This window comes from Epargyreus clarus, unplaced genomic scaffold (assembly GCF_041222505.1).
Source record: "Epargyreus clarus isolate Ecla_fem2 unplaced genomic scaffold, WU_Ecla_fem_2.2 ptg000003l, whole genome shotgun sequence".
Taxonomy (NCBI): Eukaryota; Metazoa; Arthropoda; class Insecta; order Lepidoptera; family Hesperiidae; genus Epargyreus; species Epargyreus clarus.
In genome coordinates this window covers 10,126,547-10,151,446 of record NW_027332211.1, presented here as the reverse complement: position 1 = coordinate 10,151,446, position 24,900 = coordinate 10,126,547, and the positions used below count along the sequence as shown (strand labels likewise).

At 36.8% G+C, this 24,900-nt stretch overlaps 1 protein-coding gene across 4 annotated transcripts in view; it reads right to left on the bottom strand.

Moving 5' to 3' along the window:
- Positions 1 to 24,900, bottom strand: part of pnut (septin 7-like protein pnut) — a 62,189-nt gene that overhangs the window by 21,810 nt on the left and 15,479 nt on the right. The window contains exon 1 of one of the 4 annotated variants that reach the window (XM_073088253.1): positions 15,299 to 15,871. The exons of 2 other annotated variants lie outside the window; for them this stretch is intronic. In XM_073088253.1, coding sequence (XP_072944354.1) covers positions 15,299 to 15,721 — 423 coding nt within the window. In that variant the 5' untranslated portion in view covers positions 15,722 to 15,871. Of the gene's footprint in view, positions 1 to 11,831; positions 12,553 to 15,298; positions 15,872 to 24,900 lie in introns of those variants that run through there. One more of the 4 variants, XM_073088258.1, reaches the window with a different exon arrangement.

Genomic DNA, 24,900 nt, shown 5'->3' with positions numbered 1-24,900 from the left:
GGCCGTAGGCCGAGAATTGAGCCAGTTGAGACCTCAGTGCGTGTCGGTGAAGCGGATGTCCGGATAGGCAGGTTCATGAAGTACCTTGGCCTAACACTGGACAGCCGCTGGTGCTTCGACGAGCACTTCGACCGTCTCGTCCCTCGAATTCATAAGGTAGCGGGTGCTTTGCACAGACTGCTGCCGAATCTCGGGGGACCAAGGGAAGAAGTCCGCCGCCTCTACGCGGGTGTGATACGCTCGATTGCGCTCTACGGTGCGCCGGTATGGTCGGACAAGTTGTCTGCCAGCCGGCGTCGTGCGCGGAAACTGAATTCCGCGCAACGTACGATCGCAATCAGAGTCGCCCGAGGTTATCGTACCATATCGTATGAGGCGGCGACAGTCCTGGGGCGGTTTCCGCCCCTGGACATTCTGGCGGATATGGACGCACGGGTCTTCTATAAGATCCGCGACCTCCGTCAGAGGACTGAACCCTTCGATGAAGAGACGATCGGAGCGCTTCGGAGGAGAGCCAGATGGCGCGCTCTGAGGTGCTGGCGCGAACGGCTCCAGGAGCCTCGGAACATACGCCAAAGGGTGGTTGACGCTATCCTACCAAACTTGCGGGCCTGGCTGAAGAGTAGGGGTAGAGTGACCTACCGTCTTACTCAGATACTCACCGGACATGGCTGTTTCGGTGAGTATCTGAATAGGATACAAAGAGAGGAGACGGCCCATTGCCATCACTGCGGACACGACGAGGACTCCGCACAGCACACGCTGCAGTACTGCCCAGCGTGGGAGTCGCAGCGGCGGATCCTCGTCGAAAAAGTGGGACCGGATCTGTCTCCGTCGGCCATCGTCGGAGCGATGGTTCAGCGCAGCGAGGCCTGGAACGGCATGATCACCTTCTGCGACGTGGTCATGTCTGCGAAGGAAGACGCCGAACGAGCTAGGGAGCGCGCTGAACCCGCTCGGAGGAGGAGCCGCCGCGGCCGTAGGTAAGGGCCCCCGGTGCGGTGTCCCTGTAGTTCCGGGACTAGAATAGGGCTACGGTATCTCCTGCCTGTCGTAAGAGGCGACTAAAAGGGGGCTTCCGGGGTTGCGGGCGGCAAGAGTGGGAGCTCGAACCGCCCGGCCAGCGGCCCCGGGAAGGACGACGGTATGTGTGGTCGCATACCGTCGTATACACCAGATGGTGTGGCGAGCGGCAAGCTCACCTGGGCGGAGCCCGACGGGGCAACGCGCTTAGAGGACTCCGGTTGCGTTCCTTTGGAGATCCCGGAGCCCTCAACGCAGCGCAGAGGACGGCCACCGGGGGGGTTTTAGTGCGGTAAAAATCCCACATAACTCGGCGTCGCTCCCACGTTGTCGGGTACCTTTTGAAGGTTTCCCCCTCGACAAAAAAAAAAAAAAAAAAAGGTAAAACGAGGGCTTGAGATTAAACTGGCTAAGCTGTTGGCCTCAACCCTGTTACTTATTAGCTTACTTAGCGGTTAAGGCTTTCGGTAACGACAGTGGGGTCTTAAAGACTAATTCCTTTTAGTTTTATTGCTTAAGCGGTCGCCTTTTGAAAAAATGTATTTATACTAAATGTTATGCTAATTTCTTTCAGTTATGCTAGTTTACAATTGAACAAATTTCCATTTCAATTTAAATTGTGTCTTATCGATATCAGTACCTTTTGATCACTATTGAAACTTATAGAACTGTCGACTTAAGAATATTGAATAAATATTCGTTCAAAATACTGACGAAATGGCTTGGCTTTTAGGGATAAATGGACTTATCCCTAAAAACGGGAAATTGAAACATATTCGTAAATAATTAGTCAGTAATTTACTACGAAACGTCAAGAGCTCGGAGCACCTTCCCTATAGCTCACTGGTCGTATTATTGTTAGAGCTGCTGATCATCGTCCGATGTTTATCAGAGCAAAGACATTGTACTCGTATTGGTAACGTAAATAAAATCAATCGAATTGAGCATTGGAAAAGAATTTGTTTGTTTTCACAGTAAGCCAGAGTAAACAACCTACTTTCAACTATTCGTTGATGATATGACTCAAGCCAGATGGTAACGATGAACTGAATGAACCAAGTCATGTGTAATACTTTTACAAAACTTCGACTATTTCGGCATACGTACTTGCCTAACTCCATATAGTTAAATATATAGCTATGTGGCTTAGAATCGTACATTTTAACATCGAATATAAATCGAAACGAAAGGTATGTTGTTAAAATATATCAACATTTTAGTACAGAAAGCCAATTTAAATATTAAGAGGATGACTAAAATCTAAATATTTCTGTTCAAAACACACATCTACCATTGATCAACAATCACTAAACGCTCTAAAGGGATATTTCCTCATGAAACGTATAATATGGTCGGATGTAAGATAAAAGGAATATCTAAAGCAGTATTGGTATTGAAAGGAATATTAATATTCACACATTTTTGTCATAATTTATTAAAAACGTTTTATACAACTTAAGTAATTGTAAATTGTTTCCTACGACTTATGTAATTTTATGTTTTTATTTATTAGCATTGTACGTCTTACTTGTACAACTGATTTAATGAATTACTATAATTATACGTATAATTATAAAGATTAGCTATCATAAGCATAGTTTTATTTATACCATCTACTTACCGTTTTTTCGTCCTTTATGACACATGCACCAAATAAGTCCTTCATATTTTTAAACATAACAACAGAAACAGACTTTTTTGATTTATCAATAACAAAGTACATAAATAAAATTAATATTAACATAAATAAATTATTAACATAAATAAAATTACATTATGGATTAAATGTGTGTACGTACTTCAAATACCGATACGGAAAATATTAATGACCGAACAGGCAAATGATTGTTCATACAACTGAAAGGATTCTTCCTCCTATAACAACATAACATTGAAATGATTGGGTGGGATATATTCAAAAACAATATATCAATATGGTATTGTTTCCCTAACATGTGCATAAACATAACGTGTTTCATAATGTAACCGCGGTATAACACTTAAATCAAACGCTTGATTTCAACATCTTGTTACTTCCCTCTGTCTAAAACCCACCGCTCTAGTGAGTTTAAATCATAACAAATATTTCAAGTCATTTTTACAAATTAATAATACTAAGTTGCAATAATGTTAAGTATAGATACACTGTTAAAAATATCATCATCGACATAGACACAATAATTATAACGGCTTAACCCTATTAGTCTAATTACACCGCTGGAACACAGAAGTATTGAATCATTATATTTAATGGAACACAAAATATACCTAATATTTTTCTCCGAATCACTGTAAGATGCATTAGCTAATAACGCATAGTCCTTATTTATAAGTGGATAGAGTGAATGTCTTAGTGTCAGTTCGTGAATAAAATTCAATACAGTAGCAATTGTTGAGTTTCCGGCCGGCGCCGGCGGGGGCCCCTCCTTGAATTATATCGCTAGATGCACGACGCGATTATCTTATAGTTGGTGGCGATCATTACACGAGTGATTGACTTTAGATTGCAACGATTTACACAAACACACATAAAAATCACGTTGCGTGTGTGAATTTCGCAGTGAAACGATTAATGTGGACGAATTCATTCATAATCTAGGTGCTTTGAAGGTGGTAGAACTTTTTGTGGTTCGACTCCGGCGGCACCACCGCCACACCTATTTATACCCAATAACAGCAGTGTTAGGCTGCTGTGTTCCGGTTTGAAGGGTGTGGTAAGGGAGACAGACTTTTCCGAGGCGTTCCAGCTTAGTCCTCAGGGGTGGCGGCGCATCTGTGGCCGACCTTAGGTAGGAATATCTAATCCTACCTGGGGTTTGATTACAGATGTCCATGGGCGGCAGTAGCCACTTACCATCAGGTGGACTGCATGCTCGTCTGTTACTCTTATATTATAAAAAAAAAAAAATCATAATCCATACAATCAATCCAAATAATTGTTCCGAAAGATTTCTGTGAGAGTCACTGTGTATAATGTGCGAGTTTACTGTGTCACTCCGAAAAGATATAATAAGAAGAATTATACAAAACAATGCTTTGCAAAACTTATTAGTTAAATAAAATCGAAGATGTGATATATTACACCCAACCAAACGTATTAACTATGATTCGTAGTAATGAAAAATATCTTGAACTCAATAAGAATTAAATGGGAATCACCCGAAGGAATCACCTGAATCAAAACTAGTTTAAAGCAATTATTTCCTACTAATGATTACATTGTATTTACAATATACTTAATGCAATTAATAACGCTCCTTTTGCGCACGATTGTACTCCTATTTGTCTAGAATTACACGTACACGAGATTGGTAATAATATTATTATTGCATGTAGCAAAGGCATTGCTTTGAATTAAACCTTCCCGATATAGGTACATTATTAAAAAATGAAAAATATATAAATTTATATAATTATTATTAAGGATGCAACCTCAGTCTGTTATTGTATTGGAGAGTTGAGACACTTATCACTTCACTAGTAGGTCTGGGTGAACTCTATTGGGTTGGATTAAATCTTAAAGTCAACAGTAGGTGGTAATTTGATATCAATCGTTTTATATTTCTGCATAAATATAAAACTATGAACAAGCTGCCACAGTCCAGGGGTATATAATTAGAAATAATAATAGTACACCGACTTAAGCATTCAAAAAAATTAATGACGCAAATGTGTGTGTTAAATGGCCCACCTATGTAGAGATAGCTGCAATCATTACACGCGTGATTGACTTCGATTGCATACCCGGCTCTACGCCCCATATTAATTGGATGAGAAATACGAATGTCACGGCTCACTCAAATCCAGTTCATGTTTATATCATAATAGCATCGGAGCAACTTCCCCCATCAATTTCACACATGGTTTCGATTTTGACAAATTATAATAATAATAGGAATGACAAATATATCATTACGTATTAATTTTCATTCCACAGACTTGACTCATGCGTATTTTTGGCGATAGCCCGCCTTGTTTCTGACCTATTCGAGGTTCTTCCTCATTAGCTCCAACCGGTCGCAGCGCTCCTGGCCGATGTAGACATACGTAGGTACATATCCAAGAAAATATGCGTGACTCAAGCCGTTCGACATTAAGGATGCTTACGAAATCATGATAATGTAGCTATTTACTCGACTCGTGGTTAAAAGAAAGGTAAATTTAAAAGCAAGTATAGAGATCGTTATTTCAGTTATACAAATTATTTCTAAATGTAAGAGTTTTGAAAAATAATTTTCATGGGACATGATTCGTGTCGTTTATCCCCACACGGCTTTAAACAAAACTTTACAAATACTAAATTAAATATGAACAAAACAAATCTTGTAGATAATCAAAACAAGGTGATAATACCAAAGTACCAGATACTACATAAACTTGAGAATTTTCAACGTCGGCACTCGACCTGAATCAGGCAAAACAAAAACAAAATTACCAGTACACGGAAACACGATTTACCGAGTAACTCTGATCCGAACACCACGGGCTCAGGGCTATGACTCATAGATCTTTTGATACAGACATACTTGAAATGAAGAATTAGTCCATGACTAACAATTACGATTCTCTAATTCGTAGTTTAATGAAGGAGAAGGTATGGTAATTCATATAATATTACGTTACACGTATATCACAAAACCATATAGTTGAACAAATGCAAGTAGGACTTCTCTATCATAAATTAGAGATAGCTATAAATAAAATGTCATTTTGGAAAAAAAAAAATGTATTTCATAAGAAATACCCTATATCTGCCCTGATAAGACAATAATAATAATAATTATATAACAATATTAAATAGCGCATTATTAATATACTTCAAAATTATATAAGAAACAACATAGATATATATATTGTATGTACCATAGTTGCTATTCCTAGACTTGAAATAAATATCCGTTATGCGACATTCTATAGCCGCGTCCGTTTCCAAAACAACATCGCCGTTTCTACGGGAAGTAAACATTAATGGGCAAGTGCACGTGAGTTAACAACTAATAGGTAGAAGACGAGGTGGCGGGCATTATATGAGCTAGAGTAGACACTGCCAACACAGGTGCTTTGTGCTCGCCATTACTATTTATGCGCACACTGAACTGAGTTACGCTTGACCAATTAACTTGAAAGTTACTGGCATTGAATACACTGCATGGAAACGATAACTATGCTATTATGTCATTATCCCACGATGTATTTCAAAATTAACCGTTTTCTAAACTGTTACCGTTCCATTTACTTTCTCAAAATCAAAGTATGACGTACCCAAGTTTCTTATAAAACTCAAAATATATTCATGTCTTATATGTAATTATATCCAGTATGATGTAATAACAAGCAACTAAGTATAATACTGTTATCATAAACAAACTCACTAATGAGTTCGTGACTAAAGGTTAATAATGATAAAAATTTCTATTTTTAATTAGTAGCTACTTATATTTCAATACAAATGGTTTATCTAATGAGCAAATACAAGGTACAGCAATTTAACTGAGTAGATATTATTAAATAAAAATATAACCGAGAATAGGTTCTACATTTCAGACGAAATTTCTACAAGTAAAGTTGAAGTAGGAAATCTGAAACGAAATCCCTTATGCCACTTGTACACTGTAAAAGTTGGCAATCAGATTTAGGTACGTATATCACGCAATTGTAATCTGTAAAAAGATCTTACAGTCGGTACAGCCAGGCTAATAAAATCGATCCACGAACAACCACGGCAAAGGATACCTACATCAGACTAAATACTCGCCACAAACTTGATACTGGCAGTTTTATCGCACTGATTTCACTGCATATCGAAAGACGATAGCTGTAATTTGGGTCGACGTCAGTTCATTTAACATTACTTTCTCTACACGGATTCTCCGTAGCTGTTCACATACCTAGTTATTTCCCAGGCATTTTACATTGTCAACGCTTGAATGAAGTAAATGCATTTGTAATGCACTTTTGTGTGATTGGAACAAAATTTCTCTTATTACCTGCAATCTATAACATATATTTATTAATCGATATCTATTTTCAGCATTATGTAACTGATACAATATTATTAACAAGTAATTAATTAAAACAATCAAAAACCCGACTGCACCAAAAAGGCTGAAGTAGAATTTCCAAAAGCAGTGAAATAGGCATTTCATTATTGATGTGAAACATCTATAGCCGCACGTAAAACCGATTTCTGGCGTGGCGACGCATGCCGTGGCGCCACGCTATACGATGGTATATATATATACAGTCTATATACAGTAGTGTGTACGGTGTGGCGACGCGTCGCCATGCGCAAAAATCGTAATATTTTATTATATCATTATGACATATTTAGTTCCTATCACAATATGTTCTTTTCTGCATATTACTTTTACAAAATAATGTCGATGTTTCACATCTGCCAGGCGTCCCGTGACGGCTCACATTGTTTTTTTTTTATCCAGAAAGCCAAATACATAGTTTTATAGTAGATGTCTGCTTCAAAACAATAGATGTTCAAACAATATTATCCTATTTTATTCTCGTAGTGTTCATTTACGCTATATAAAGAACCTATGTGTAAAATTCCAGCACGCTTAAGTTCAGCGGTTTCCCTTTGCGTTGATCTCTGGCACAGCAACTCACTCATTTAGTCAGACAGTCATCTCGATGTGTATATACGAGTATATATGTACTAGCTGACCCGGCAAACGTTGTGTTGCCATATAAATAAAAAAAATGTTAAGGATGAACAACCCTTATCACTTAAATTTATATAAAATTTGGTGAAAATCGGTGAAGCCGTTTCGGAGGAGTACGGTAACTAACACGAGAATTTTATATACATAAGATATATTATATAATGTATGTGTAATCTCCTCTTAATTTCCTTTATTTTGACACCCTACTCGATAGGTTTGGTTAACTTTTTTAAAACGTGTTACTATTTCGCGAAAAAATTCACTATAAAATATATAACTTCAGTAAATCAAAGTTTCGGTCACTATTTTACCTCGTTAGAGGTAGCATTTCATTATTTTTATCCAACAAGCCTGATACAAAATGTCATAGTGTTTTCTTCAAATCTGACGATTATTCAAATGAACTTTTAACCCTTATTTTACCCTCTACGGGGTTGATTTTTCGGAGGGGGATAAATAAGTGTGTCCTTGTTCCTATCCAGTAAGCCAAATACAAAAGTTTATAGTAGTTGCTTCAAAATTAAAGGATTTCAAAAAAACTGTTTTCCCCTATTTTACCCTCTTAAGGGTAGAATTTCCAAAAGGCTTTTCTTAGTACTTATTCAAGCTATATAGAGAACCTGTGTGCAAAATTTCAGAACTGTAAGGTCCTTGGTTTAGGCTGTATGTTGATTTCTGAAAAATGAAAAACTCATTTAGTAAGTCAGTCAGTCAGTTACCTTACTGTTTTATATATATATACAATTATGTTTTTATAATCTCCGTTTAATTTCCTTTCATTTGATACCCTACTCGATAGGTTCGGTTAACTTTTTTTTTTAAATGTGTTACTATTTCGCGCCAAAAATCCGCCATTTTGATTTTTTTTTACTAACACCTATCTAAGGACACTCGGGTCATTGAGACAAATATAATGACACTTTAACTGTTGAAATTCATCCAGCCGTTTGTTAGATCGGATCAAATAAAGAAAGACAAACATACAAGATACGCGCGAAAAACATAACCCTTCCTTGGCAGTCGGGTAAAAAGCAAATGTTACGAATTTGTCATTTATATTCAAAAATATTATCATATATCAAAACGTGCGACAAAATAATCACCAAAGCATTCTGCTGTGCAAGGAGATTGATTGTATACCAGCCAGACGGAAAAATGAACGATACATTTAGACACCTATACTGCTTCTGGATATTTGTGTAGGTACTTTCCTTTGTTTGTGTCTATGGCACCCACGAGAGGACATAGAATACTCCTGCAAGTTTATTAAATAAATGCACTTAGGCTCTTGTGGGCGTAAGATGCTCGAGCGTAGGCAAAACCGGAGTAGGGGCGAATGGAACGAGTTGATTGGGTTAAGTTGCCAGAGGTGAGCACAATGCAAACTACAATGAAGTACGAACACTTAATTTATTGCAGTTAAAATCGCCAAGGAAGATAAGAACAAAAGATGCACTATTGATCATGGACAAGAAACGAACGCAACGACTGTGTCTGAAAGCAATAACATGATTACATTTAATAACTATTCCAATTCACAGACGCACATTAACATTTTTTGTAAGTAGCTTTCCAGGAATCATTACGTTGGCTTAGATAACTAGTTGATAACAAAAACTACTTGAACGTGGGATGAGGTGCAGCAACTAACTAGCGTGACGTAATTTCAGATAAAACATAGCTTTCGTTGATGCAGTCTAAAGAATTCGAATATATATTATCTTAAAGCTTATGTGCGTTTTATTTGTATTTTATTTTATATGATATTTTTATTTAAAGGCAACCCGTCGTGGACTCTATACAATCAGGATTCTCTCGGATGCAATACGATGTACTCTGACGCTTTTGAATTATTCATACGATAATGTGATACAATGACAGACCGATCCTGTTTAGATGTAAGTATCTACAGAGTCTTACAATGGGGATACTTGTCGTTGGCAACATCATCATTGACATAAACTTGAATACACGTACTATAAAACGAACTTCCTTACGCGGTTCCGCTCAAGTGAACCTATTTCCCATAAAGTCATTTGTACTTGTCTGAAAGTCAAAATACTTTTAGCCGAATCAAAATTTAGTAAGTTCAAATGCGGGATTTTATAATTTGGTAGTGGGAAAATTAAGGAAAAACATTTCAATTAAGGCAGAATGTTAATATACCTACTACTAATAAGAATGTGATTATTATGGTTATTTTTACTAAATATTTTTTAGTTTACGTTTAGAATTACAATATAGCAACCTGAAAACCATTTACGGCCAGTGAAGGTATCTCAGTACAATGACGACAAGCAAACACAGTTAGGACACGTTGTTCCGTTAGAGTTCTATTGCATTATTGTGTAGTTCCTGTGACCATGGGAATGACTAGAACAAGATTGGACATCTGGCCGTATCTAACGAACCCAAGCATGGCAGTAATACGTCCGCCAGAACGAAGATCCTGCGGCCACCTTAAGTCTCATCACCTGAATGGTAACAATTGCATGATCATCGACCTTAGGTATGTGTGCCAAATTTCTACTCCTTGGGGAATGAGTAAAAAAGTTTAAGAAAAATTTGACTACAACATATAAAAACATGTAAAAAGTGCGTATGCGTGTGTAAAATTTGCGTAAATAATTCAATTAAAAATTATAAACGTTGTTTGATTGGATATGTATTACCTACACGAGTTGAATTTGAGTCTCATTATGCTTGAAAGGACAATGAAACATGTTTAATTGGGGTTAAATTAATTGCCATCTAAATTAACAGCGCGAACTGTACTCGCTGTTACGTATGAACCTTGGAAAGGTGTTTAGGTTAATCATATTATTAAGGTAACTGCCTGTTGCCTATAATTAAAACACCCTCAATGACAACGTGAGCGTCTAACGCATCCTAAAATAATTTAGTGACATAACAATCCACACAGTTTTAAACAGTTCTTAAAATATTACAGGGACGCCGACAATAATGGACGGGCCGCTATATTTTAGGCAGGAGCTATTTAAATATTACGTTCGCTACTTTATAAAGCTAAACGATAATAAACGTAATCAATGAGCGTTATCGATGACAGTTTTTCACGAACGCTCAAAGCGGTGAAGGAAATTTCCCGTGTTTGGTAAGTCAATTGCATTAGTGTGCAATTGAAACAAAATAAACATAAATTTAGTTTACATGAGATAAAGCAAGTCAGTAAATATTATCGTCGTCGTATAGTTGATAGACTACTTGCGGCTTGCGAGACACATTTACCACTTATAGATAAAGCAACAAGCCAGGGCGCCAAATGCGGCTGTGTCATATTATTGTATAGAAAGTCAACGACCGACACAGAGAACTAGCTGCGTACAATATTTTATAATACATAATTATAATCATTACATATAAACGTTTATTATATTTGCTGAAACATTTTTTTCTATGATCTAGAGACTGTAGTGTAGCACTCTATGACGTCCCCGGTTCGATATCCAGCCAGGTAGAATTTAGTCGTCCACTCTGGGTCAGGGTATTTGCATTGATTTTTTGTCTTTGTGTCCATAGTACCAATGACACAAGTAATCATAGCGCGTTTATAAATGCAGAAACTGTTATTTATATAGGTTTCCGCATAAACCAACCTTAGTAACGAAAACATTTTCCCGCAATATTTGTAAGCTTTTAGCAATTAATATGATTAAAATATAGGTAAAGTAACTAACTGAAGTGAAGTTATGTATTAAAATTTCCAAGGTTAGGAAAAGGCTATACTGGGATATATTTTTTCTATGGGTTATTCCTTCCTAGTTTGACTTAACTGGATTTCAACTTTTCTACGGCCGTCTTTTAGAAATAAAACGTGCTAAATAAACAATCTGATTGTTATGCACCAACTATAATAATTTAGTGTATATTTCTGATCCTTCTGGATTATTATGTGCAAGTTATCTAGACATTATCGAAGCGCCGACGCACTCATTCTCATTGACGCTCACATGTCGTCGAGTCGCTGCTGATAGCCTGGACAATAAATCAATACGAGCCTACCGCACGAAACAAAACAAGCAAGACCCACACGGCTATCAGCGGTCATATCGTACACAGGAAATATCAGATAACTTCACATCTAAAATCAATACTCATTTATATTCTCACCTCGGCCTTTCTACGCAGGGACAAGTTCCTCCATATTTCTCTCGGACTTGTCCATCCTACTTTGGCTTTATCAACACCACTGTCACCGACGCTACTCGCACACCTATTTAGCTTAGTTTGATGCGTTGTGCCGTTAGCCACGGCCCGATTTGCCATTCTACTCACAACCGAGGACGACAACTAGAAATGTCTGGTAAAAATATCTATAACACCTACTTCAAAAGTCCGTTGAACACATCACTGGAACATTTAAAAACGTTACCCCTCAAACATACGTAACATTTGCGCGAAGCTACTTTATCTTATCGTAACGGCCGTTTTCTTTTGTTTCAACCACTGCTATCTACTACATCGTATAAGATAATCGTAGAGAAATATTATCACTTGGTACTTATTTGCAAAAATCAAACACTGTTAATTAAAACACGATAAACGTTCACGCACTTACAGCGAGCAAGGTTTTAAAACAAATAGACTGTTTTAATATGAGGCACATTCACGTCTGTCTGTATCAGTTTGAGGTTAAGTTACCGGCACTACCGGCTGCCGGCTGGCAGGGCACACAAGCGCCCCGTTGACTCGAGCCGGACCCACACGGGGCGAAATAGAACGTTACGAATTTGAATGACTCACATAAATGACTTCAACGTTTACTAATGAATTACACACAGGTGACACATGTAAAATTTACTTTGACACCACGTATTTCAAAATTATTCAATGCTAAAATACGCAAAATACCGTATTTCTATATGATAAAACTCCAATAAACAAGTACACTTTACACGATTAAATTAAAGTTCACAAAATGTCGTTTATAATTTTCGTATCAATAACACTGTAAATTGTCACTTTGATAATTATTTAACAGAAAATAAAATGACACTCGTGTGTGCAGGCCCGCTGTGCCTCAGGTACCAGTTAATTATGGCTATATCTACGTATAGACGTAAAAGGATCCCAAGTCCGTCACACTTATACCCACCAGACGTACAAAAGCTGAACCCTCGTTTCAACAATGAGAAAACATCATATTGTGTTCATAACAATTCTGAGTCTTAATACAATTACGTGAGAGTTCAGTTTCAAATGTAATAAATCTAAAGTTAATCTCTTTCATTTCTGTTACACGCACAGTGCAAGAAGAGAACGTGTCCTAACCGCTTTTGCTGGTTCATGAAAAAATTTAAACCAAGTCTGGTATTGAAGTGACTGACTGGAAGTTATGTTGATACTTTTTGTTAAAAGCAATGTCACCTTATCTTCTTGCCTTTCTATTCTTAACAAGACCATCGCTTTACGATAACATGAAACTGATAACAAGAATCCTCCAGAAAATAAGCAAACCAAACATGGTCCTATGAGTACAAAGTTATAACTGATCCGTTCATATAAATAGTAAAGACCATTTACAAAATTGTGAAACAAAGCCAGCATTCAAGTAGTACCTATCCATTCATTCATCTTGTAATCGCTAACCGTAAGCCTGTTTTAGCTGTTCTTTGTTGCACTAAGTCTCACAGAAACATAAGCCCAAATGAAGACTTCTCAAATTTCTTATTTATTACCCTTCGAGGAATTTTCAGGTCAGGGTTCGACCGTGAAACATTTAATGTCTGTTTAGTGAATTCGACACATGCGAGCAGAATGGCCGCCGCTACATGGGTTATTTTTAACCCTGTATACGTGGGGTCAATCACCCGCTTAGTCCTCCCGCGCCACGGACCAGTCCTATCACATGAGGAACTTGCGTGGGAATACACCAGCCTCCTTGAACGGAGAGAGGAAGGAGACAGCTAAAACATCATAGAAATGCTGGTCACGACATTTATGTTGGGTAATTGAGTCGTGATTTCCCAGAAACCATGTCTTATTGTATTGCTGGAATTAACTAAGGAAGGGACATGCAATTTATCCTTTCTAAAAGTTCTATGTGAGAATAAAATTGTCACGAATTAACTCAACAGACAAATATGCATTTTATTACTAATTTTCGCCGCAATGGTATAACTGAATAACATCGACAAGTTATTTCAATACTTGCTGCAATCTTGTCATCTACCCCACTGCCTCAGTGAGAGGGAGATGGTGAGATTGCAGTCAGTTTTGCCCTGAATTGCTCGATATAGCCGGCTACATATGCCAAAAAACAGTCCGTTGGCTAGTCAACGGTACCCAGGCCAATTCCAAATAAAGTTCAGTTTGTTTGTGCCTTTTTTGTTATATTTAAAATAAACGCTCTAACCTCCCCTTTGGGAGGATAGGTAAAAAATGCAGGAATACGAAGCAGAATGTAATAATATCAACATAGATAAAGCTGTCAATGTTCCTTCCATTTGTAAAAAAAAGAAACCAGTTTTGGCAAGTTCAAAGATCTTGTAATAATGTCGCGTTATAAATTATAAAAGAGTAACATTATTCCACGTTAACACGTGAGCGAAGTCTTCGTTTTTTATTTAGATCCATTTAAGTGTTTTTGTTTTATTCCATCTTCTGTTTCCTTACACATTACGCGCCACATGGGACCCTGTACAACTTTTTATTGTCTATTCTGTTTTTATTGAGTTATTTTATTCAGTTATTTCACTTTGCATGACTCAGTTCACTAACAATTTAGTTAATTAAGTTGCATCTACGACAATAATGTACATTATTATTATTAAATAAAATTATTTTTCGTACAATATATTAATCCAACAGTTTAAAATTAGCGCAATTTATAGATGCGTATATCGTATAATCTTGATGCTATAACTGAAAAGTTAATACATGATTACGACGAATAGGCACCCGATAATAAGCAAACACAAATTGACAAATCTTTTCTGTCACTTTAACAGGGCAACATGTCTGTGGGGATTTCTCTTGACATTTTCTTTAATTACCTACATTTTTTAAAGATTCCCAAGTTCAGGGTAGTACATCATTTAATTCGCTTTAACACTCTCTTTTAGTTCGGAATAGTTTATTACTGTCTACAATTTTCTTCCAAGGGAATGTGAAGAATGCGTCATATGAACTAAAACTTTAGTATAAATAATTCTAATAAGATATAACAATATTGTTATTTTTTATAGTAGGTAGGTATAGCAGCACAAGCCTTTAAGTAGGTAATGCAAAATTTTAGCCATTTAACTTATGTTTCATATTAGCCGCTATATCGATGTAAATACAACTTAAGTCTACTTCTACTAGAAAGTATCAAGTAGATACTATGTAAATCGCGATATATTACAACTTCAATTATGCGAAGGCAATGCACGTATTGCACGTCGCGTATTGTATTAGTATTGCATCGGTAAAAAAAACGTATGGCACCACACAAATGTTTACGAAACTAGAACCTGTTTTGTCTTGTGTATAGGGTTGATTGTACTAAAATAACGAAACCTCCCTTTTTGGGGTGCGTTAGGTTCGATTAGGGGAACTGTTTGAGGGTGAACAAGATGTACGGCAAGGGGACTCACTGTGGCCGTGTCGGTGAGGGTGACGGTAGCTGAGGTGGGTCCACCATTAGTCCCCGTAGTGTTAAGAGCGGTCAGACTCGCCACTTGGTTATTGGCGTTTTGTTCGATGATTCGTTGACGAAGAGCCAGCCGTTCTAAGCTTGCCAGTCGATGCGAGCCACCTGTGCCTTCTCTGTCCCGCTCCCTAAGTCCTGTCTGACTGAGAGTGCTGCCGGCACTGAAAGATCCACTATATTTTGGCAAAGTGGGGGGTGGAACGGGTCTAGCAGTACCGCCGCGCCCGAGCAAGGATCCACTGGATGTGTATGCATAGCTACTTGGTGTCCCCAGAGTAGCAGTTCGCGGAGCGGCTCCGATGCCGTTAAGAGTTCCATTGGTACCGTTGACGGATCCACCATTGACCGTCGTCGTACTGCCGTTCATCTCCTTATATTGTTTTCCGTCATGCGTCAATGTAGCAATCACACACTGTCACTGACCGTCAATACGATAAGATCGCGTGCTAAGGCAAATAACGCAGGAGCGTTCGTGCCGGGTGCCCGTCGGAGGCGGTTTGACAGCTCGAGCGGTGCAGAGGAGGCGCGCGGGCGGAGTCTCGGCGCCCCGCGTTCGACGCCACCGCCATTCGCCACCGCCACCGCCGACCCCAATGGAGCTCAGGAATATTACCACACGAGTGCCGACTGGAGGGTTGAAAATGCATCGTAGCTTCTCTGTCAAGGTCAAGCCATACTTGGGGCACTCGGCCGATTTTATGTTTTCCAAAAGTAATAATTTGCTCTCATTGCTTTTATGGGAAATTTTATATACACATGTGGATTATTCAGATGTATTTACTGAACAGTAGCTATGTTTTTGCGATCTTAGTTTGGAATGAATATGCATGAATATGAATATGCTATGCATATGAATAAAATTGCAGAATCTGTGCGTATGTTAATAAGTTTATACTACTATTTATACCCTTTCTTTAACCTCTGGTCTATTTTTGTTGCAATGATAATATCTTCAAGTACTCCAAGTACTTTCTGCGATGTTTATGTCAATATTTGCAAATATTACCTTACGGCATAATCTAGCACCATTTCCAAATTAATTTTATTAAAATACTGGCACGCGAATTCGTGACTAACGTTCTATGTAGCATTATCTACAGTAAATAATATCAAAGATTCTAAGGCTGTTAAATTTGAAATCACAAGCAGACAACTAAATTTTACTTCAGTAAATGTCATTGATTTTTAAATACATTTGAGGCATACGCTTTCATTTTTGATACGTATTTCACCCATCAACATTCATTAAACCTGCGATTCGATGAAGTAGCTATCGCAGACAAATTGACTGATCGATCAATAGTCGATAGGTACATTTTTACACCTACGTTAAAAATAAAGGTTTTGAATTTTTCCTTTTAAGTATGTACTACTTGTCCATCCTTCATAACAATTTCCGTATGTCTATAAACTCTTGAATTACCTGTATATTGGTTTCTAATTTCTATTCTTATGTCAAAATTTGTAACGATTTCATTTGCATTGTGCAAAACCAATCAGGCTCAGCTCCAAAAAATAATTAAATTGATTGTTTTTATATATGACTTAAGTATAATTTCCAAATACGTATAAATAAGTGAAGGTGTTATAGAGCAATGGCCTGGTGTGAGGCGTTATCCAATAATGCCATTTTATTTAAAGGAACTAGTCGGTGAAAGTTTCTACTCATAATTCTAACTAAACTTACAAACTAAAATGTATAGATCATTTTATACTTAAGTGCTCTTTCTCTTTATCGTTAACCCATGATCTTTTTATAACCTTGACATTTTATTGGTTTTTTGCCAAAAACTATTGACCCGACTTCCCGTTAAGCTATAATAGGTACCCTCGTGGCTACTTTAAAACCGAAACAAGACAAGTTTTTTTAAGTCTTTGTTAAAACATCCGTTACATTAATAAATTTTAATTACCCAGCACTACTCAAAAATATGCAGCACACTGTAGATACATACTCGTATGTGTACTCAAAGTACACATACATCATAGGTATAATGCAGATATACTAGAGCATGCGTTCGTTCACGCACGTTCAGATAAGTTCGCATTTAAGCACACAGATACGATTCGGTCTCGTTCACGACCGCCGCAACACGTTAGTCATGTCGACATAGTTAGACTATCTTAATCAGAGATAGTTTATGAAGAAGACGCCAAGCAACACGTGGTTATAGCATGGTGTTACGACCACGTCGGCGATCGACCGTCGTACGGCGCAGGCGCGACCATGGACCCACACCCTGTCCTGCGATGGGGTCCTCGCAACCCTTCGTCGCAACGCTGTTCATTCATAAATAGTCATTACGTTATGCACTTACTCGCACGTACTAGCAAGTACGCGTGGAACAAATCACCACATCCCGGAAAATGAAATTGCACAGGTAGATACAGACAACTGATACTCGTACGAGGAAGGTTTCATTCTCGTCGTCGGAACTCATCCATCATTTTAATGGTGCCAAAACTACTCATTTTGTAAATTAAAATTATAAAATATGCATTACGTACTAACTCTACGTGTCTAGCTTTAGACATTAATTGCGAGTCTGGATCGCTTTTCTAACTTCAAGGCTTTAAAGTGTATTATGAAGTCTTGAAACATTTTTATTGCCTTCTTCATAATTACTTAAAATTAGCATAGTCCTAACGCTCCACACTGATGAGACGAGACATGATTAGTAAGTGGTGAAAATAAAAATGATAGCGTTAAAGTATACGTTGAACATTCCCAAAATAGATCAAAAGATAGATTCAAATACCAACAACACAAACATTTCCCTATAGAATTACATCCCCTTCTGCTTTTCTAAGCCCCAAATTTATTGCGTGTTAGCACGTTGAGTGCATTCCGGATGAAGTAGGTTGTGAACGTGAAATGATGAATAAAAGGCATCCACTAAAGGAACCGTTTGAGTTAGGAAAACGCAAAAAGTAGCACGTACTTAACAATCCAGGGGGAAACTTATAATTATACTGGAATGTGATTTGAAAATGTCATACGATTTTATATTGCCGGATAATATTATGGATGTAATCTGCATACATATAGGTCTCTTTATAATTCTTTCCGTCGTTAAGTATATTCATGTACCCTATTTTCATGAATCCACCGTCATATTTACTGTCTACAAATGAGTTTGTGCTCCTAAGAAAGTTAAAAACCAGCAGTGGAAACAATGTTACTCTATCAGGCATACATGTGGCGATGGTGCCGTTGCAACTTAACTAAGAAACTTAGAACAAAATATACAATACTATCTTAAATTACTTCACAGCTTTCCTACAGTTGAAACATTTACTGCAATAGCTACAGGCAGCGCCATCTACATGGCGAGTATAAAACTGTTTTAATAGTGACTGCAGTGAATGTGATGTCCGGTCAGTGTTTAGTTCGGTCACTCTACGCCTCTTTCTTAATGTTTAAACTGCTCACTAGATGGCACTACGCTAATAATAACAGACCTAAAACCTTTCTCTATCAAATGGATATTCCTTAAATTCTTGCTGCCTTGTCACATATTTTTTATTAAATTATAAAACAGATTTTATCATCAATAGTTATAGTTAAAAAATCATACGTGAAAATACACGTGGTGTAAAGTCCATAGAAACTGTATACAATTAAAAACTGAATTAAAAAAATGTAAAAAAAACTGTTTTGTTGCAAAAATTTATGTGACGATTTCAGTTTCGAATCTATAAATTGGATACTAAAAAAGCGTGTTAAAAACAAGTAGATGGATTAGTATGTCTAAGCATAGGTCTACACAATGACAACCAAGAATAACACGATTTTCAGATTGAAAGCTGTTAATATTTTTTGGTATAGTCCATAAGTTACTAAATAAAAAAATCTAAGAATTGTAACTACCTAAGGTACTATGTTACTTATGAATTATCGCAAAAACAAATTATGTGCACGTAATTATATTTGTTATATGTACACTAATGAATCACCGAAACGAAAATCATCACATTAAATAGCCCTTGACTCTTGTAGAAATGCGTTTTTATATCTCGGCGCTTTCGGCTTTGAAACTCAAGATGCAAGGTCGTAATCATTATTTTGTCAACAATGCGCCAAGAGGCTTGAGATCGGATTTTTCTGTTACTTATAATTCTTAGGTCGTTTCAAGAGTTATAAATAAAAAACGTTTCACAATTAAGGCTAAGTGTGCAGCTATGAAAGTTTTGGTATACCCTAATTTTTATTGAGCGCTTCGCTGACATCGTTTAATGAGCCGTTGCTTCTTCTAATAAAGTAAAATAGATACAGCGAGTAACGAACTCATGTACACATTCACCTCGAAGGAAGTTTGTTGAACCGTAAACAAGTCGAAAGATATTGTAAAGATGTGAACCTGCACGTGCCTCATAAAAGCAGACGGAAAACCAAACAAAACTTCAAACATAATCAAACTTTGGAAATAATTATTTAAGGAAACTTCACCTAGATTCAACGCGTTTGTTTTTTTAAGTGGGGAAATAGTGTATCGGCAAAAGGGTATACAGTCGATACGCAATCCACGTGACCAAATAAATACAAGTAGGATAAAAGCCCTGAAGAAAAGAGCTCAACTGAAGATTAGCTCAAACTTATTGCATTGCAAGTGCCTAAGCACACTTTCTACACTTCAATACATCAGTAACAAAAGGAGAAAATTTCCTACTTATAAACCTAATTTTCCAGTAGAAATAAATATAATAAGAGTTACTTGTTTGTCTTCTTACATGACAATTGACAGCAACATCATGAAACAAAGTGATTAACCTCCACGGGACGTCCGAAACAAGGACTTTAGATGAAGTACATAATAATTAAATGGGTATACAGTTGGCATGCTCCATTAAATAATTTATGTTTACAGACCGTACACGTCAATTGGAATTATTTGCGAGGTTGTTAGTCGTACGAGCCACTTATGTAACGCATTCTCACAGTGGATCACAATACATACAGGCAACAACGTCAGATGTTTTTTACAGACTCTGCATTATAAGTTTATGAGCCTTAAGTAATAAAATTGTCTTTTATCCATATATGAGTCTGTGTTCAAGATGGATTATAAGTGAATAATAGACATAAAGACTGACTGGCATTCCATACAGACCGCTTTGCAATCTCGTATTTTTACAATGTCATGCGTAGTGATATATGCAAGCTACGATCATCCTTAAGTAGCTCCAAACAGGCTAAGCGCAATACAACGGATTTCAAATGTGCGATATGATGTGACGATAGTTTTGATCCATAAAATACTCACTCCAAATAGAGCAGAGGTAGAGTCAATCTAAATCATAGGAGTTAAGAAAATATAATGAAGCCTTACTTATCACTGGCTGTAAAGGTAATTATACAACGTAAGATACAGTTCTTAAGCATTATATATTTAACTAAAATGTAATTTAGGGTGGGTTGCATCATGTAACTTTAACGTCTACAAAAGAATAACCAACCGTCAAATCTATGGTTTAAAAAAATCATTAGTTGCATCATTTTAGCTGACGTTAAAATTACGATATAACTAACACTTAAAATTAACCGCTCGATTTCGATCGATTAAAGTTACAGTATTTTTCAAGTTCCCTATCTGTCAACGTCGACTAAAAATTGTAGTGACAGCGACACAAATGACGTTAAGAAATTGGTGCGACACAGAATTTTTACATTCCACCGCTACCGTCAAAGTTACTGTTATATTTAACTTTAACGCTAACTTTAAACGGACTTTCGATGCAACCAAGTCATTGTTGAGGATTTGTTGTGACATCGGGCATCGTTTTAAGTTTTATTTTTAAATTTATAACTAGACCAAGAATGACGTGTTTTATTAATGCATAGGTACTTATCCAGGAAAAAACGTGACTAATAGAAAATCTGACTCACGGTCATTAACTGTAGGTTAAGATTGATGCATCTACACAAGAACTTCCGTACCTAATCACACTACGATAATGTAAGGAATCATTTGATTTGATACTCGTAGGTATATGAAGAAATAATTAATCAACGAAAAACTTTAGATAATTGTACAAAATTAAAATATTAACACTTAAAAATTAAAACGAGCTTTTCGTTAAGAAAACAGATTTCAATTTTTTTTTTTTAAACTAAATCAGATTTTTTAGTATTATTGCTTCGCTGTCTGTTAGTACCTATAAACCGAAACCTCATTATAAGGCAATTTTTACACAAAAATAAAAATGATGCTTCAAAATTCATATTGAAAGTCCAGATCTTATATCTAAAAACAGTACACGGGGATGAAACGTTAAATATGTGGACGTGTGAAATAATAATAGTAATATCTCTAGATTACATAAAAACCTAAATTCACATGGCCTAACTTATATGAGACCGTTACTTTGTAACTAAGTTTTTCTCATCTCGTGAGCAACATAAAACTTATATAATAAAACTGCATATCGGAAGCTGAGATATGTCAAAAATGCTTTCTTTTTTTCATTTCATATTAACAACGACGCGGGTGAAAGGCTGGCATTACATAAGAACTGTTCTTAGTCACATAAGTACGGCTCGGTTTACTCATTTCACTGTATTTTACGTCAAACGTTAAAGATGGATTAGTAAAACATATCCATTCTGAAGAGTGCACTGTTCGTCATCATTGTCAACCGATGAATTCTGGGAAAGGTCTCCGCTTATATTGAAAATTATTGAAAGTATACTCCAACAAGCTGACAAAGTGCGGATTGGTAGACTTCACACATTTTTTTAAAACCCCATATAGATTAGTTACGAGTTGATCCTTCGCCGTTTAAGCAAGTGGTACCGTTTAGGGGACTAACCCGTTTACCGTTTCGCAATACCGCATTTCTTGCTGCAACTACGAATTTTTACACGCGAAACTTAAATCCCTCATTCACTTCCTACAATATCGACAAGAAAAAGAAGTCGTGCTATTCGGAGCCGACGCCACACGGCATAATTGACTTGACGATCTATAGATAATCCCTTTACAAGTCATGAACTTACGTAGTCGTTAAGAAAGATAAACTATGTAGGTTACTAATTGCCTACTTAAGGAAATGTATATACCCAAGTTAAACCCACTTATAATGCTATCCGTTTCTTGTAATTGTCCCACGTGTCACTTTTGGCCTAAAGTAAGATACAGGACCTCATTAACCATGTAATGCAATGCATAAATTAACCATGTAATGAAAAATATAATGCAATACAATTGCTGCATGAATTGCTACAACTTGAAAGTAATAAAACTTGGGAACCACCTATTTATATCATTACGTTCATATGTTATTACTACCCATTACTAACCCATTGCTGAGCATGGTTCTCTTCTCAGACTGAGAGTGGTTTTGGCCATAGTCCACCGCGCTGACCAAAGGCGAATTGGTAGACTTCACACACTATTGAGGTCGTTTGAGAACTCTCACACGTGCACAGGCTTGCAGGTCCCACGATGATTTTTGTCACTTTATCGTCAATCATAATTAATTTCCAATACACTCATAGCTTTGATAACATCGGAGATACGTGCCTGGCATCCGAACCTCAAACTCCACCATTGAGGCAGTTTCTAAAGTAGTGGTTAAACTGTCATTGCTTTTATACTCAAAGGGTTTTAATTTGATCCTTGGAGATAGATTTTCATCTGTAGACTGTAATCGATCTCAATATATGTAATAAAATTTTGTTACAGATTTCGATGAACCATATCCACGTGAATACAGTGACCATAATCATATCGTAGATATTATGATGAACCTTTAGCATGCCATTAACCGGGATGAATAAAAGCTTTTTCTTCTACTTTTCTATCTAACTAAGCATGTAGTATGTTCACATACACTTCAGTGGAGGATGACAAAAACGTAGCCAGGGACACGTTGCTGGCTCATCGCCTACTTCAAGCCCGCATGTTTAAGAGCCAGAATTTATACAGACTTTTACACGTATCAGTGTATTATAAATGAAACAAAACTTTTATATTATTTCAAATGTATCTACCTTCTTATACTAAATAAAGAAATAAAATTGTAGTAAATAAGAAATTCATATAGACACTGATTACGCTCTTATCTGTGGTCGCTTATTGGTGGGTAATGACATGATTTGATAATATTCGTCAATAATACTTTGATTCGATTAAAAATAAATTAAATATTGAACTTGGAGTCAATCAAAACGATACCTACTAATGATATCATCCCAAATCCACATATTGACTTCAAATATCCCTGAAACGTCTCCTAGGTACAGCATTAGCTCTTACATAATAACATATTGTACAGGCCTGGAATACTTTATTCTGATAGCGTTATATTAAATAGTATGTTAAATGTACAATGTTTTAATATAGAATAAGAATTGGATTATGTTTACTATTTAAATGTAAATTATATCATCATCCTTATCAAGCAATTACTGTCCCACTTCTAGTCACGGGTTTGCTCTCAGATTGAAGTGGGAAGTTGATTTCATACCACTGGGCTATCACTGTAAATTGTATTTATTTTTATAATGTGTATAGCCCGTGCCAAACTGCTAGTCTGGTCTGAAGTTGTTGTCTGCAGGTGTAGTCATAGAATTTGCTATGGCGACGCGATTCGTTTCTATATCCAGAGCGGACTAGCAGTTTGGCGCGGACTATACCTAATCATAGAGGATAAGTAAGCGGTTGCTGCATGCGTTATTAACTTAAACTTATTATTAGTCTGTCTACGATTATATCAATACCTATATCGATTCGCCACAGAACAGGTGGCTCGATATTTTATAAAGGCCCAGTCATATCGGATATAACGTTTCCATCAAGAATGTTCCCAAGAAAACAAGTAAATCTTAGGAAAGGGCTGAAATTAATGATGAATCTGATGAAACTAACGCCAATGTTGAGAGATCCTTTACCCTTAACACATAGATTAGTTATCTATGCCTTAACACTAAAACGTAAAGTAGGTTACATTGTACTATCCTATATCGAAAATATTATGAATGTTATAATAATTTAATGTTATGTTACAATCATTTAATGACTTTGTAAAGGGATGCACACTCCCAAAGAAAAATAAACTCATTTTAAAATAAACCCCCTTGTTGATCAAATGAGAATTGACTTTGATGAGTGTGAAAACGCCTAACGTCTTTCATTACATGACTTGGCAGTGCTTCAGTCATACAATACGTTTACAAGTACTCGTTTACTTCACTATTCAATTGCAAAGCATTGTGGTAAAAAATCACATAAATTATCCACATTGAGCCTTGAGACTGACTAAGCTATTGTTTCTGCCTCTAAATGGTTATTCTGTGAAATATCGAAATACGATTCATGACATGGATGTTTAATAAGTAATGCAATTAATTAGATTATTATGAAGCCATCAAACTTGTCAAGGCTTATTGATTATAACACATTACTGTCGAAAAATTAAGAATTTGAAGTTTTGAGGTGGTAGAAGGTGAAGCTCTTTGAGGTTTAACTCCAAAGGCACCACCGCCACACCTCTTTGTACATTAGTTATAACAGCAGTGTTAATCGCTGCTGTGTTCTAGTTTCA